This window comes from Neophocaena asiaeorientalis, unplaced genomic scaffold, assembly GCF_003031525.2.
Source record: "Neophocaena asiaeorientalis asiaeorientalis breed wild unplaced genomic scaffold, Neophocaena_asiaeorientalis_V1.1 scaffold91, whole genome shotgun sequence".
Classification (NCBI taxonomy): domain Eukaryota; kingdom Metazoa; phylum Chordata; class Mammalia; order Artiodactyla; family Phocoenidae; genus Neophocaena; species Neophocaena asiaeorientalis.
Genome location: NW_020173198.1, coordinates 6,842,094 through 6,858,630, shown reverse-complemented (window position 1 = coordinate 6,858,630; position 16,537 = coordinate 6,842,094). Strand labels below are relative to the sequence as shown.

At 42.6% G+C, this 16,537-nt stretch overlaps 1 protein-coding gene across 3 annotated transcripts in view; it reads left to right on the top strand.

The window, feature by feature from the left end:
• Window positions 1-8,191: 8,191 nt before the first annotated feature.
• METTL9 (methyltransferase 9, His-X-His N1(pi)-histidine) overlaps window positions 8,192-16,537 on the top strand; it is a 48,001-nt gene continuing 39,655 nt past the window's right edge. The window contains exon 1 of one of the 3 annotated variants that reach the window (XM_024744263.1): window positions 8,192-8,290. In XM_024744263.1, coding sequence (XP_024600031.1) covers window positions 8,246-8,290 — 45 coding nt within the window. In that variant the 5' untranslated portion in view covers window positions 8,192-8,245. Of the gene's footprint in view, window positions 8,291-10,179; window positions 10,600-16,537 lie in introns of those variants that run through there. The other 2 variants (XM_024744262.1, XM_024744260.1) reach the window with 2 other exon arrangements.

Here is a 16,537-nt window from a genome sequence, read left to right as displayed (position 1 = left end):
TTTACTTGTGATTGGTCTGTTCATATTTTCTATTTCTTCCTGGTTCAGTCTTGGAAGCTTACATCTTTCTAAGAATATGTCCCTTTCTTCCAGGTTGTCCATTTTATTGGCATAGCATTGCTTGTAGTAGTCTCTTAGGATGCTTTGTATTTCTGTGGTGTCCGTTGTAACTTCTCCTTTTTCATTTCTAATTTTATTGAGTCCTCTCCCTCTTTTTCTTGATGAATCTGGCTAAAGGTTATCAATTTTGTTTATCTTCTCAAAGAAACTCCTTTTAGTTTTATTGATCTTTGCTATTGTTTCCTTTGTTTCTATTTCATTTACTTCTGCTCTGATTTCTTTCCTTCTACTAACTTTGGGTCTTATTTGTTCTTCTTTCTCTAGTTCCTTTAGGTGTAAGTTTAGATTGTTTATTTGGGATTTTTCTTGTGTCTTAAGGTAGGATTGTATTGCTATAAACTTCCCTCTTAGAACTGCTTTTGCTGCATCCCATAGGTTTTGGATTGTGGTGTTTTTGTTGTCATTTGTCTCTAGGTATTTTTTGATTTCCTCTTTGATTTTTTTCAGTGATCTCTTGGTTATTTAGTAATGTATTGTTTAGCCTCCATGTGTTTGTGTTTTTTACATTTTTTTCCCTGTAATTGATTTCTAATCTCATAGTGTTGTGGTTGGAAAAGATGCTTGATATGATTTTAATTTTTGTAAATTTACTGAGGCTGGATTTGTGACCCAAGATGTGATCTATCCTGGAGAATGTTCCGTGTGCACTTGAGAAGAAAGTGTAATCTGCTGTTTTTGGATGGACTGTCCCATAAATATCAATTAAATCTATCTGGTCTATTGTGTCATTTAAAGCTTGTGCTTCCTTATTAATTTTCTGTCTGGATGGTCTGTCCATTGGTGTAAAAGAGGTGTTAAAGTCCCCCACTATTATTGCATTACTGTCAGTTTCCTTTTTTATAGCTGTTAGCATTTGCCTTATGTATTGAGGTGCTCCTATGTTGGGTGCATATATATTTATAATTGTTATATCTTCTTCTTGGATTGATCCCTTGATCACTATGTAGTGTCCTTCCTTGTCTCTTGTAACATTCTTTATTTATTTCTTTATTTATTTTTTGTGGTATGCAGGCCTCTCACTGTTTTGCCCTCTCCTGTTCTGGAGCACAGGCTCCAGACGCACAGGCTCAGCAGCCATGGCTCTCGGGCCCAGCCGCTCCGCGGCATGTCGGAGCACAGGCTCCGGACGCGCAGGCTCAGCGGCCATGGCTCACGGGCCCAGCCGCTCCGCGGCATGTGGGATCTTCCCAGACCGGGGCACAAACCTGCGTCCCCTGCATCGGCAGGCAGACTCTCAACCACTGCGCCACCAGGGAAGCCCCTAAAGTCTATTTTAAAGTCTATTTTATCTGATATGAGTATTGCTACTCCAGCTTTCTTTTGATTTCCATTTGCATGGAATATCTTTTTCCATCCCCTCACTTTCAGTCTGTATGGGGACACAGGGATTTTTTTTTAGGTAATAGAAATACTCTGTATTTTAATTGTAGCGGTGGTTACACAGTTGTGTGCATTTGTCAAAACTCATAAATTGTACACTACATAGGGTGAATTACCTGACTTGAAAAAATTTACAGACCACAGAATTTGCTTTCATTTTATTTTTGGAAGGCTGTCCTGAAGTGATTATACAAATGCCATTTGACTTGCTATTTTGAAATGTCATTTTCTTTTTTTAGGTTATCGGCACACTTAAAAATTAATTGCTTCATTAAAAAATAATTTCATGACTTTTGAATGCTTTTAATTAAAGTACATATTGCTTTGCTGAGGACCTTGTCTCTGTCTTCTCCCTGGTGAGCCATGTTGCAAACTCCCTATTTACAGCAGGATTCTGAATCAGCCCACATGGGATGGCCCAAGGAACTGCATTTAACCAACATCACTGGGGATTCTAATGCTTGTGGTCCAAGGACTGTTAATAAACACCAGGAGGCAGTAGAGCTTTGTGTGAAGAATGTGGGTTCTGAAATCAGACTGCCTGGTCTAAAGTCATGCTGCAACCACTCATCTGCTGTGCAGTGGAAGCTTTCTGTGCCTTAGACTCTTTCTCTGTTAAAAAAAGAAAAATTGATAACAGTATTATCAACCTTGTTAGATTGTAGTGAGGATAAACAGTGTTAGCACAATGTCTGGCACCTAGTACATGCTGTCCTTGTTGTTAGTTGCATGTGTGATAGTCTTGCAGTGCTGTTGTAGGAAGCTCTTTTTCTTTCTTTTTTTCTTTTTCGGTTTTATCCTTTGAACTTTATTATCACGTTTCAGAAATATCTTCATTTGGTTGTCATACTGATAATTCTTCCCTCATGGAAGGCTCTTTTTCTTGAAGAGTGAAGCTGTGGTCCAGATTGACAACTTCATGTGGTAGAAATACATCTATTTTCATTTTTAGAGTACTTTTCCTCCAGGTATTTCTCAGGGGACTAGGCAAGCCTCACACAATGAAATAGCAGGGGAAGGTAAAGGAGAGGGTGATGAATATGGGCTGGGGGAGTAAGAAATGCAGGGATTTTGGTTTCAGATCATAAGGAGCTGACAATTTGTCAAGCACATAACTCTGAAAACAATGTCTCCACTTATACACTTTGTTGCAGGTATGTACTATTTTGCAGTAAATCGTTTCCCATTTATCTTATGGAGTGTTATGAACTCTGAATTTATGAGATTTGTTTTTAAAATGTGTGGGAAAACACAGAAAATTATACCACTTCTCTTGTATACTGTGTAAGTACAGATATGTTTATATTAGCCTTTGGGAAAAATCCACAGAATTTATAATTCACAAAAGAAAGTAAGCAGGTAAAGGAACAGACCCTGTAACTGGAAGAGACTTTAAGAGTCTCTGATCCAGGTCCATGACTTTATGTACAGGTGGTCTTTATTAATTTCCATTTTTGCAGACAAAATGATTAAGGTTATGTGATTTTCCAAGGTCACATGGGAAATATCAGGATTGTAACTAGAATTTGAGTTTCCTGCCTCCTGGTGTAAATGTTCACCCTGTTTTTGATGATAAAGATGAGGGCTGGATAAACTGATATGGGGACCAGGGACTGGGAGTGTGTGGTGGGACAGAAGAGACCTTGAATAAGAACCACAGGCATATGAGAAAGCCTCATTCCTATACATTGCATGTTTCAGGCGAGTGAGGCCTGATACCTGTTGGATGAGGGAAGGCTGGCTGGTCATCACCATTCCCATAAGGAGTATAATGTAGGTAAATTAATCACAGTTTGAGGGTTTTTTTGGTATAGAAACAATATGTCGGTCCATTGAGAATGGAATCATCTCTCACAGGCACAGTAGCATGGATCAAACTCACAGACCAATGCAAAAAAAAAAAAAAAAGCGCCAAACCTATCTTAATCTATACTGAGACACTAAACTATCCATGGGACAAATGGTTATGTTCCCCCACTATCCCTTATCCTATATAAGGGATATGGTGGGCATAGAATGAGGGACATGGTGATTCAGGATAACGTTAATGGATGATGTCATGGCACTTGATAAAATGGATGCACCCATCTCCATCCACACAGAGAGGCACCTGCTGCATTGAGCAAAATGGACCAGGCTTTGGTCTCCTGGGCTTGTGGTGGAGATCCACTGTGAAATCAGTCTGCCTTTCCCTTTTCTAAGGCTGACCCAATCCTCCCCACCCTCCACTCACACGAGCTGTTAATTCTAAAATATGTTCTTACCTTCCTTCAGTCAATTTTTAGCCAAGTCTTGGTTTGGGGACCTGTCTTATTTTAAAGATGACTTTTCATCTCTTTGCTCTAATCCATTAAGTACATGCTTCAAAAAGTGTGATTCTCAGCGATTTTATTTCCTTAGTTCCAGAATTTTTTTGAAGGCAATTTTATGATTGACTCCATGTACCACCTACCATGTCAAAAAAACCTGACAAAGTTTTTTTCTTGAAACATCCTTAAACATATACGTCAAAAATATAATTTATTCCTCATGCTTGTGTCCAAACAGACATAAGTTCCAAACTGGATAAAAGAGCTAACAAATGTTAGATGTCCTCAAATATGATGTGTTACCATGTGTCAAGATGAAAATACGCCCATGTATTTATAGACATGGGCTGCTATTTATAGACAATAGTGGAGAAATTCCAGTCCATGAATCAAACAGGGGGTTGAAGGTTCTAAAAATGAATCCATTGTACTATCAAACCCTACAGGAGTAACTTATATTTATTTTCCTGAGACTTATTCTATTGAATAATCATGATGAGCACTGTAGATGTGGTAAAAATGATCTGTAAATATGTCTCCTTATGAAAGCAAAAAAAGTGCATATAACTAACCTAAGACAATTTGTTTACTTTGTAAGATATCTGAAAAGCATCAAATTTGGCTCCAATATCATTTATAGTTCTGGTTATAAAATGGACCATTCCTGGAGGGAGAACAGCCTGTTCTACATTCACAAATACCAAACTTCACTTTACTGAGGTTCCTGAGCAAAGCTGGCTTCCCTGACCCACGTCCCCAGGGCTGGAGTGGGAGGCATGAGGGGAAGGTGGGATCTGAGTTCTGATGGCTACGAACAAAAGTCTCTGTGGTGGAGGAAAGGCTTCTGGCCTCTGATGCCTGCCCTGTCATATCTAAAACTTTTTTGGAAAGACTTGAGCATAGAAATCTAATGAACTTGGAAGTAAAGCTTCTATTGTAAAACGGCTTAATAGCTGGTTTCAGTACTTACTTTGTCAATTTTAGGAAACTGTATGGAACAACTGCAGAGTTCTCACAATCTAAGGTTTTGGTTATCTAATAACCAAATGCATTTCCCCTGGATTTAATGATTCATGCACACAGTAAGTTTAAGGAAGATCCCAGGCTAAGTTGCAAAACAAACTCACATTAGTTGTAGCTATTAAAAAATCGATCACAGTTTTCAGCAGAGAAGGGAGTTAATTCTGTCTGATTTTCAGGTTGATTGATTGCTCAAGTATTCTCTTTCATAAAAGTACTCTTCCTCATTTTCAGACCAGTTTGTGGTTGTGCAAAGATAAAATAGTGGTCTTCTCTCATGCCCGCAGAGATGCGGTTCTGTGGTATGTTGTACAAACTATTTAAGATACTTATGTTTATGTACACACATACATGCTTTGTCTACCACAAAATATTTAGATTTTAAGTGTTAAAAGCTTTCTCATCATACCATGCAATTTTTTTTCCATGTACTTCATATAAACCATACGTTTGAAAGTTGTAGTCACAAAATAAGAAGGCTTTGTAGTTTCAAAATAAGTATATGAAAACACAGTGCCATAAAGTTACATGGTGAGCTGGGGTGGAGAGGAAGCAGCCATTCACAGGACCAAACCCACATACATGCAGGAGACAGCAGTTAAGAGGCCAAGGATAGGGATGTTTTGAAAATATACTTAAAACAAGATGAAAGATCTTGGACCTTTGAAAATGCCCCAGAAAGTGAATGAAAACAACAGCCTTCTCTTTTATCAGAGCTCTGACTCAGACCTGCTACTAGGAAGATCTTGAAATATAGAATATATGTATAGAAATATACATTAAAAAACCATATATTCCTTTAAGTGGATCAAACTATTATATGTGCAAATTTCTTTTAGAGATCCTAGAAGCAGTTGCCTACATGGACCACATAAGTACATAGGTGGCCCACCGTGATTCCTCACAGCCCAGAAGGCTCTCAGGGGTACCCCATATTTTCTCCCATAATTACTGGGTGCACCTGTAGTCCAGAGGAACTTGGGCAACTTGGAAGCTCTCAAGCTTAGCAAGGAGATATCAAAATGAGGCCCACAAAGCAACACTTCCTCAGGACAGCTTTTCCTGAACTGGCCCCCTGCCCCCGCCCCCCACCGAGGTCAGGTCTCTGCTGTAAGTTCTCCTAACAATGTACACTTCTTTTCTAGCACTCAGCAAACTGTAATTAACTATTCATTTTGTGATTACTTGGACAGGTCTGCCTCCCTACTAAACAGTAAGCTGTATGAGGGTAAGTCATTGTGTAAGTCATTGTGCTTTCCTCTCCATTTAGTCCAGTGCCTGATGTCTTGCATGTACTCAATAAATCTTTATTGCCTACGTGAAAGTGGTAGTTCTTTGTCTTTCCAATATTATTCCTGACATAAATTGAAACAGGTATGAGATTGCCATGGGAGGGAAGCTGTGGGGTTCAGAAGGTTCTAAGCAGGTGAAATGCTGTGGCTGGCCCAGAGGTATGCAAATGAGCCAGCCAGGAAGAGTTTCATACATCAGAGATGGAAAGGTTTTCCTACTAAGAAGACAGGCATCTCTGACAAGTAAACTTGAATTTGCGATTCTAGGTTTGAATGTTATGTAAATAGTTTTGTGTTTCATGTTCCTTTTAGCCACTTTCATTCTCACTTCCTAGTTCAAAGTCTCAGGAAGGGGTGTGGGAATAGACAGACACATTATGAGGAGGAGCTATGATCGTGGGCTCTAAGGGAATGTTTTATGGAGGTTAGCTTTGCAGAGACCAGTCGCATTAGGAATGAACATCATTATGATAATCGTGGTTGAGTTTTTATAGTTTATGAAGCTTTCAGATCATCTGATTCTCACAGACATATTGTGAACTAAGCGACTCAGAATCGTGGCCCACAGTTTATAGATGAGAAAAGGGAGGTTCAGAAGAGCTTGAGTCATCCAAGTTACAGTGAAAGCAAGAGCAAATTAACATTTTTTTGAGAACTTAATATGTGTTGAGGCACTATGCTAAGCCCTCTATATTTAGAATATACAATTTAATCCTCACCACATCCCCATGATGTGATACATTATGTATTATATAATTATATATAATATAATAATATTATATATTATTACCTCCGTTTTACAGATGAGGAGACCAAGACCTAGAGAGGTCAAGTTGTTTGCCTCAAATTGCAAAATCAAGAAACGTAGAGCCAGGCTTCAAACCCAGGTGGTTTCTTTCAGAGCTCAGAGGATAAACCCCTATGCTAATGAGTAGCATTATTAGGAGATTTCCGGTAGAGTATATTGTGTTATTTGTATTTGCTAACCAGGTTTTCAGACTCTTGGTTCAATTCTGCTACTTTACGCTGCCATTTTTTTTTCTTTCCGGTACGCGGGCCTCTCACTGCTGTGGCCTCTCCCGCCGCGGAGCACAGGCTCCGCACGCGCAGGCTTAGCGGCCATGGCTCACGGTCCCAGCTGCTCCGCGGCATGTGGGATCTTCCCGGACCGGGGCACGAACCCGTGTCCCCTTCATCGGCAGGCGGACTCTCAACCACTGCGCCACCAGGGAAGCCCCTGCTTTTTTTTTTTTTTTTTTAAACCTATTTGCAGTTTCACCTTAGCTTAGACTTTATCAGTAACCATAGTGATGTCATTGCATATGCCTGAGATTATATCAACCAAGTTCAGATAAAAATCCCTTCCTTACATTTACTAATTAAAAATAATTGTTGAATATATTTACTAGTTTTATGTTTTAGAGGTGCTCATTGCTTAATAACCACAAGGAACATCTATTGAATACACTGGGGAAAACTTGCACCTTTCTCTGACACTCTACAAAATATTAAGAAGCATAAAAAGAATCTAAGTCCGTGAAAATATGTGATTATATGAGTTCTTTTTAGTCCATTACCTCTTCAAAGAGATGACAATGAACAACAGTGATGGCACATTCTGTGTCCTCTACAGATCCAGCTCTCTCTCTATATAGGTTCTCTTTGTAATTGAAAAGAGAACATGACGGGTGTCGTAATTTGTAGCTGATAAGAACAATTACAACAAAAAGTGCCCTGCCTAGAGTTCTAGATAGGAAAGTGATCCATCCAGTCAAGATTTTGGGCCTGTGCACAGAGCTGTGACCCAAGCTACACACCTAAGCCCTGGTCAGGAGGGCGCTGAGCAGAGCCCAGCTTTTGAATATCACTGCATTTCAAAGCCACATTAGAAAGAATACTGGCTGCTATTTGGCTTTTTGTGTTATCTGTGCCTCTTCCCCACTCTGTGATGGATAACTGAGGCTTTAATATACAGTAGTGACATTCTAGTAGATGAAGGAAAGGGGCAGTCCCCCAAGGGCAATCTGAACTTCTGCTTCGTATATTTACTCTTGCTGTTTTCCTTCCTCCTCATTTGTAATTCAGGAGGCTCTCTGAGAAGAGAGAGACAGCAAGGCTTCTTAGATGGATCAAAGGACGACAAGCTGGGATACCGGGTTCTATGAAAAGGTCTGCTATTGAATTTGTTCTGCTACCTTCAGGCACATCATTTGTTCACGCTGTGCTCTGGTTTCTTCCTGTGCTTGCTAAGAGTAAATAACACGTACTTGAATATTTTGTGATGATTATGGAGTATTTTAAATGCGTGAGTGATTTATTTTTCCAGGCTGCCTGCTCAGGTCTAAAGTGAAAGTCTGCTCCTTTGAGATGCTAGGCTTCGTTGTGGTCAACTGACCCCAAATCCTTTAGACGACAGCAGCCACCTAGTTGCTTCTTCTCAGCTCATCTGGCTTACTCTATAGTTGCCGGGCTTATCTTTTGGTCTCCTCTGTTTGCAGAAATGAAATATGTAATTTTATGTTCATGCTGCTTTTACACTCCCCCACCCCACTCACCCCCTCTAAAAAGATGAAGGCTTTCTTTGGCACAGAGCTGCTTTATCTGTGACACTGATCCCAAGAGACAGTGGAGAGAGGTGACATGGCAAACAAACGGAATTATCTGAGCTTGTTACTATAGTTCCTTTTTGATGATTTGGGTCAGGACCACTAGAGGTTTGAACTAGATTTAGTAAGGTGCAGGCTCTTTGGGGTTTGGCAGGGAGCAGTCAGGGAATATACTGGAAACAGAACACAAAGTACCCTTCCCCTTTCCCCTCCCTGCCTTTTTGTTTGTTTGTTATAGCCTGTGTTACATTAGGCAAGAAGATGCCCCTGTTAGCGAAAGGTGCCAAGCTGAGCGTCTTAGAAGCTAATAAAAATGTTTGTGGATAAGCAACAGTTTTGTTCCTCAGCAGTGGATCACCACGACGCTATTAAGTAAGTCTCCGAAGTGCACTAATGGAGTTAACGGAAAGGTTTCTTTTGTTTTGAACTAAAATACAGTGTATTACATTATTTCTAGTGAAGTTAAAAGCAGTTTCTAAACAAGCCTAGGAAGGTGTGAAGCTAGAGGACCCATGAAATATGTGACTCCTTAGTTGTAGCTTTGGTGGCAGCAGGAAGAACTTCAGACACAGGAACACAGTGTAACCTTTCAGTTTTGAAACGCTGCTAGGTCTTCCCGTTCTATAAATGATCAAAGAAACATTTGGGTAAATACTGCTCCCAAACCTTACTTGGCTTTAAGAGTGCTGGGTCCAACTTCCGTTTGTTAGTTCAAGGAAACAAGCAGCCAGGGACTCTAATTTGGGGTCTTCATTCTTGGACAGGGTCATCAACACACCAAAACATTACTTGCAGGTGCCCCAGCTGCAGCAACTTCCAACAAAGGCAGAGCTTTCCCCGATGCCTTTTAGAAACAGGCAGCCAGGAACCTGCCAGGCTTGGGGAACTGGGCGGGGAGGTGGGGAGGAGTTGGTGGTAACTTTTCCCCCCTAGATTCCTGTCCGCTTTGCAGCTCCTGTGAAGCAGGGTGGAGGTCCTTGGGGTGGGGGTCTGGCTGGCCGGCTCTAAATGTAAATAGGAAGCCAAGCAGCTCAGCAAGTAACAGTTAAGAAATGGCAGTCTCCATCTCTGGCAAGGACTTGGTCCAAGTGTCCGAAGGTACGAAAGGGATGAGGGTCACCCCCGGGTCAATCTGCACAACCTGGTGAAAGTCCCTCCGGGGGGGGCGTGAATGAGGGGCCCAGAGGCAAAGACTAAGGCGAGGAAAGACCAGAAGAACCGCGGACACTACCTTGGAGGGACGGGGAGGCTTCAGGTACCGCCTTGGAAATTATCTCCCCTGGCCCAAAAGTCTTAAAATCGTTTCCGCCATGATAAGGAGCCGCGACCAAACGGGAGGCGGGGACGCGCGCCACGCGGATGCGCGCTCCCTTTGTCCCACCTCCTGGCCGGCCCGCTCATTGGGAGGAGGGAGCGCGCTTCGGAGAGAACGCGCCGCAGCCGTGCGTATGTGCTCCGGGTGGAAACTGGAGCCGGCGGCGGCGGCGTTCCGGCGGCGGAGAGGACGGGGGAGGCGGGAAGGCTGCGCGCCGCCCGCTCCTCCCCACCCCCCGCCTCGGCCCTGAAGGGGCTGGATGGGCGAGTTGGGCGCGATGGCTCGATCCTGGGCGGCGGCGGCGGCGGCGGCGGCGGCTGGAGGCGGTGGCGCGTCCTCCTCCTTGCCCCGGCGCCGGCGGTGATCCGAGAGAGTGGCCGCGGCCCCCGATGAGACTGCTCGCGGGCTGGCTGTGTCTGAGCCTGGCGTCCGTGTGGCTGGCGCAGAGGATGTGGACCCTGCGGAGCCCGCTCACCCGCTCCCTGTACGTGAACATGACGAGCGGCCCCGGCGGGCCGGCGGCGGCCGCCGCGGGCGGCAGGAAGGAGAACCACCAGGTACTGGGCCGAACCCGGGCCCGGCGGGGCGGGGCCGTGGCGGCCGACCTTCCCGCGCTCAGCCTGGCTATTGTGCGGGGCGTCGCGACGAGAGGCCCCCCCGGGCCTCGCCCCGTCGCCCCGGCCTCTCACAAAGTTTCCCCCCGTCTTCCCGGCCGGGCGCTCGGTCCCGGCCCGGCGACTCCTTTTGTTCCGCGGCGCGGGCGGAGGACGGCCTCCCTATCCCTCCCCGGCCCCGGCGTGCGCGGCCCGGAGCCCCGCATTGTTCCTGGGTCCCCGGCGGTGATTGCAGGCGCTCCGCCACCTCTGCGTCCGCTCCCGGCGGCGGGACGGAGGAACTTTGGGGTCGGCGCGTGGCGACTGGGACCCATCTGACACCGGGGCCTGAGAGCTAGATGATCGGACCAAACCCATTACCCCGGACAACCTTCATCAGCTCCGAGAATCACACCGAAAAGCCGGTGCCTCTTTTTGCCTGGTTGAATTTCTGAACGTACAAAAGGTCATAAAGAAATTTAACCGTGCTTCGTGAGCCATTTAACTCTCTGGGCTCGTTCCGGTGACATTTTCCCTAAGCACTTAAAAATGTGTTTGACAGGTCGTCACTCCCATCCTGTCGAGCCTTCCCCTGCTACTAAAGAGAGATCGCCTTTAAACTTTGATTTTGGTATCTGACCGCAGAGATGTGATAATAAGAAAGGTGATGTAAGCTTCTACTGGAAGGGTTATTAGAACTGGGCAGGAGTGAATTCTTTAAAAAGTTGTAGTTGTGCGCTGTGAACGATGGCGGTGTGGCTCGTTGGGTAGACTTTTCATTAGCTTAGTTTTGTGCCACTTAAATATGTGCATTTGTAGTATTAAGAGTGAGATATTTCATATTTGACCGTAATGTAGTTGGAGGTTAACATGACTATTGCAAGGAGGCTTTTGAACTCTGCCAGAGTGTTCGTTTATAATAGCTAGCATTTGTAGTACATTTTGCCTTCCCAGAGAGCAGTAGCTAATTAGTTCCCATCTTGTGTCTCATAATTTTCATAGTTTTCTCATTTTCCTATGTCATTTTTCTTGTTATGCCAGGTGTTCAGAGTTTACACCGAAGTTAATTTCATGTGTTCTAATGAAACTAAAGAATTATCTAAGGAGATAAGGCTATTCATTCAGAGAAGTATTTATTTTTCTTTAAAAAATATTTATAGTGGCCTTTTTCTATTTTTAAAGGAAATCATAAATTTCCATAAAATTTTTTAAAATTTATAATCCCACAGCTATTGCACTTTGTTAGGTAATCACTCCTATGACATTGTTAGGAATGCACATAAAGTTAGTCGGTGTGATCTTAACTTGTAAACCACATTGTTTGCTACAGATCGATCAGTCAGTTTTAGAGTTGTACTGTAGTGATAATGTAGTTACCAAAATGTCATATATCTGTAAGGAACATGGATAATGGTGTAAAACAATGAATAGAAATGTCATTTTTAACAGTTGGTAGAAATAAGTTTCTGGGTAGGATAAAAAGGAGGCTTATTTCCATTGACATGGAATTATGGTAGAGTCTCTTGGCTGTAGGTGTTTATTACAGCGCTTGTGATCACCTCTACTGCAGTACACTTGATGTTTTCAGTGCTCAAAAAAGAAATAGACATATTATAAAACTGAAAAACTGTTTAAGTAACTTGATTTTTATGGGGCCTAGGTAGAATTATAGCTGTAGACATAGCCTCAGAATATGTCCTAACAAGATATCTCTGAAGGTCTTCTAAGTGTATACCTTTATCAAGTTGAATCTGCCAGGTTCTAAAGGAAAAGTAATACCTCATTTACTTCATTAGGCTCCTGAGATACTAAAGTATGTGTGTACATGTGTACATGTGTGTGTTCTAACCAGTTGCACCTGACAGCTTGGCAGCTAATTTCTCTGAAGACTAATCTGGTGGTTTCTGAATATTAGGTGGGCAGGGGGAGATTGGCTCTTTTCCTTAGAACAATCAATCCAGACATTATTTTGAGTTGATACATGCACATTATGAAAATATTGTCCATGAATAAAGATTAAAATGAACAAAAGAAACATGTATGGAAACCACAGTGAAATAGGAGACTGTTCTCTCTGCAGCGTGGCTGAGTTGATGATTTGTTACCTGCTTTATATTTCAGGATCCTGGGTTTGCCTTATAAACTTAGTTGCTTGTGAAGTAACTTAACCCTAAAGGCTTTTCCTCCCTTCAAATTAATAGTTCATACTGGGTCTTCTGGTGTTCATTTGGGTATGTGGCTTCCATAGCCAGCCACATCTGGTTCTTTTGCAGTTGCATGAAAGTGGGGTTATGGATTTGATTGAACCGTACTTAGCACAAGTTTTCCTTATGGTTATTATTTTTTTAAGTTTTATTTTTTTAAATTTTTATTTATTTTTTTTGTGGTATGCGGGCCTCTCACTGTTTTGGCCTCTCCAGTTGCGGAGCACAGGCTCCGGACGCGCAGGCTCAGTGGCCATGGCTCACGGGATCTTCCCGGACCGGGGTACGAGCCTGTGTCCCCTGCATCGGCAGGCGGACTCTCAACCACTGCACTACCAGGGAAGCCCTCCTTATGGTTATTTTGATTAAGAAGTTATGGTGGTAGATTCTGTGTTTAAGACAGACCTTGGGCAATGTTTGTTCTTTAAAAATAGCTATTTAGTTACTATAGCCTTGAGAGGCAAGGCTCCTTTGAGCTAAAGCAGCTCTAAAACTATAGTCGCAGCACCATTTTAATAACTCGGTTTGGTGTGCTAGCTTCAAAACTGGGATTTATGTTTCACTTTGGGAAATCGAGAAGCAAGGGAGGGCTTCTCTCAGAGCAGGGATGGATATGGCTTGCATGCCAAATTGGGCTCACTGACTTTTTTGTACAGACTGTGAAGTAAGAGTAGTTTTATACTTTTAAATGGTTGCAAAAAATACATAATCTTTTGTAATATGTGAAAATCTTCTTACATGAAATTCAGATTTCAGTATCCACAAATAAAGTTGTGTTAGAACAGAGCCACCAAATTTGTTTACCTATCATCTGTGAGAGCTTCCAGATACAGTGGCATAGTTGCATGGTTGCTACTTTATGACCTACAAGCCTAGAATATTTACTGTCTGGCCCTTTACAGAAAAAGGAGTTTCCTCCAGAGAAACTTTCCAGCTTCCTTAATCAGCAGCACATTCTTTTTTTTTAAGCCGCACATTCTTAATCACAGATTGCAAGGTGGGTAGTTTGACTTACGGGGAAGAAATTGAGGCAGACAGTGAGAAACTAGATATGTGACTTTTCAATATTGGCTGACCCGGAACTTACAAAGAAGATAACAGGAACAAAAACTTTGGATCTAGTCTTTTTGAGGCATTGCACCTAGTACTTAAAGTTAATGCAACTATTAAAGAGCTATTGAAACTCTTAAAGGACTCTTAGGCCCCACTAACTAGGTTCTTGATAATAACAGTTATTCAGCAGCTTCTCAATTGATGGAGTGAAAAAAGGATTTTTATCGAACTCCTTGGAGCCAGGCCAGGACTGTTTCTGCAGGTGACATACTGCAAGGTTTTTTTTTTAAAAGCACAGATAACATTATCTGGAGTTAATAAGGTGTGACGTAAACTTGCAAATATGTGTATATCTGACATTTTATTTTTTCACCTTCTTATATAAACTTGAACTGTGCTTTACCATAAGCAGTGGTGGATTTAAGATAGAATTGAAATGATTTGGATTTTTTTCCAAATGAAAAAACACTTGGACATCACAGCGAAAGATCAAAGGTTATGCTAAAGGACAGATTCTGTCTGCTGTCCCTCACTCCCCAGTTACCTTATGGAGGTGGACCCAAGTCAGGCATGAGTTATCAGTGCTCAGAGGGGCCAGTCAGCTAGCCAGACAGACCCTGATGGATAGGTTCGTGTCCTCCTCTGAGCTGCCTTTGAAAGTCTGGAGGCCTTTGCAGCCGAATACCAAAGAGATTTTGAAAAGGGTTTCTTCCTTCCTTATAACCTGTGTTGAAACCCTAAACAGGTGTTTGCTTCAGTTTTACAGAACACGGGGATGCTCTGTTCTTCTGGATATACCAGAGGCCTTTATGTTCCCCTCTGAAGGTGCCCTAGGGGACCCAGGTACTTCCAGTAAAAGAGTTTTTTAGACCCTCTGAAGCGTGGTTAAAATCTTAGGATTGTAAAATACAAACAGTGAGTGAGTATTTGAAATAAAGATTGCCAGTAATTTATTCATTACATCAGAGCTGAAGCAATTTAATCTAATCTGTATAAGTTGTTTCCCTCCATGGACGTGAAGGTGCCTTGTTTCTCTGCACTTTGAAATCTCACATAAAGAGGTTGTTGGGTTTAGGTTTGTGTCATTTGTAGAAAAAGAATGAATGATTTGAATATCTCCTCCTAAGCTGTACTTATACACAAGGTGTCAATGATTAAACGTCTGGACTGACACGATTGCATTGTAGAACTGAGAATGTGATTTTTGACTCCTTAGCTGTCAAGGTCAATGTCGTCAGGCTTGGTCTTACCACCTGCTGTAGTAGAAAAGATTCTGCTGGACCCCGTCAGTGGAGCCTTTCTGGTTGTTTTTAGTGGTACTGAATATCTCAGGTCTTTGCTTACTCATTTCTTTTGAGAATGGCTGGGTGCCCAGACCTACAGTGTGGTTTTTGGGCATTCCCTTGAACTGCAGTTCTCTGACTGGCTTTTGTGGACCTTGGACAGGAAGGGAAAGAAAATCAAGTTATTTTGCTTCTATTAAGTGTCAGGTACTTTAAATATATTATCCTCTCTAATCCTCATAACAACTCTTGGATGTGGTATATCCCCATTTTACAGACAGAAGATTGAGGCTGAGCAATGAAACTTGCCCAAGAGCACAGTTAATAGATGGCAGAGTTGGATTTTGAAACCCCGCTCTGTCTGGTTTCAAGGCCCAGGCTTTTCCCACTGTTTCATGGTATCTCTCCTAGGAATCCTTGTTGTCTGAGGGGCTGTGAAAGTAGACTGCCTTCTTAATGGCAGACTGTCCCCATTCTAGTGGACGTCTGTGTAGACATTGAAATTATGTAGCTGTGTGCAAAAACCAAGTTGTTCTTGCAGTTTGTGAGTTAGATAAAGATGGGACAAGTGCTTGAAGTTCTGGCTTTCATCCAGTTTGTGCATGCTTAGGTCAAGTTTAACACTGAAAAAAAAAATCTTACCTGTGGTGTCTTTCTTGTGACACCAGCCAATTCTCTGACACTAACTAGGTGTTCTACAATTCAGTTCTGTTTGACACTACCCGGAGTCAACAGCCCAGAGACTTAAGGGCTCCTTCCTGCATGCCAGCTACAAGTTGAGGGTCCACAGTCTACCCATGCTTCTGTCGGACTTGTTTATCAACTCTGTGTTTTCCACAACCCCCATCAGGTTAGATAACTTGCTGAAATGACTCACAGAGCTTAGGAAAACACTTTACCTCTGCTTATGGTTTATTATAGAGGATACAACTCAGGAACAGCCAAGTGGAACAGATGCATAGGGCAAGGGGGTTGGGGGTTGGAGAGGGTGGCACAGAGCCTCCGTGCCCTGTCCAGGTAAGCCACCCTCCCAGCATATCAATGTGTTCAGCCACCTGGAAGCACCCAGAACCCTGTCTTTTAGGAGTTTTATGGAGGTTTCATTACCAAGGCATGACTGATGAAATCTTTGGCCTTTGGTGATTGAACTCCATCTCTAGCTTCTCTCCCCTCCCTGGATGTTAGTGGTGGGGCTGAAAGTTCCACCCTGCCCTCCCGGGGTCATCTCGTGAGCATACAAAAGGTGTTTTATCACTCCTGAGTTTCTCTAAGGTTTTTAGGAGCTCTGTGTTGGGAACTGGCGACAAATACCAAATATTTATTTTTTATTAAAATCAGGAAGTTGGTTTTTTAAAATAACTT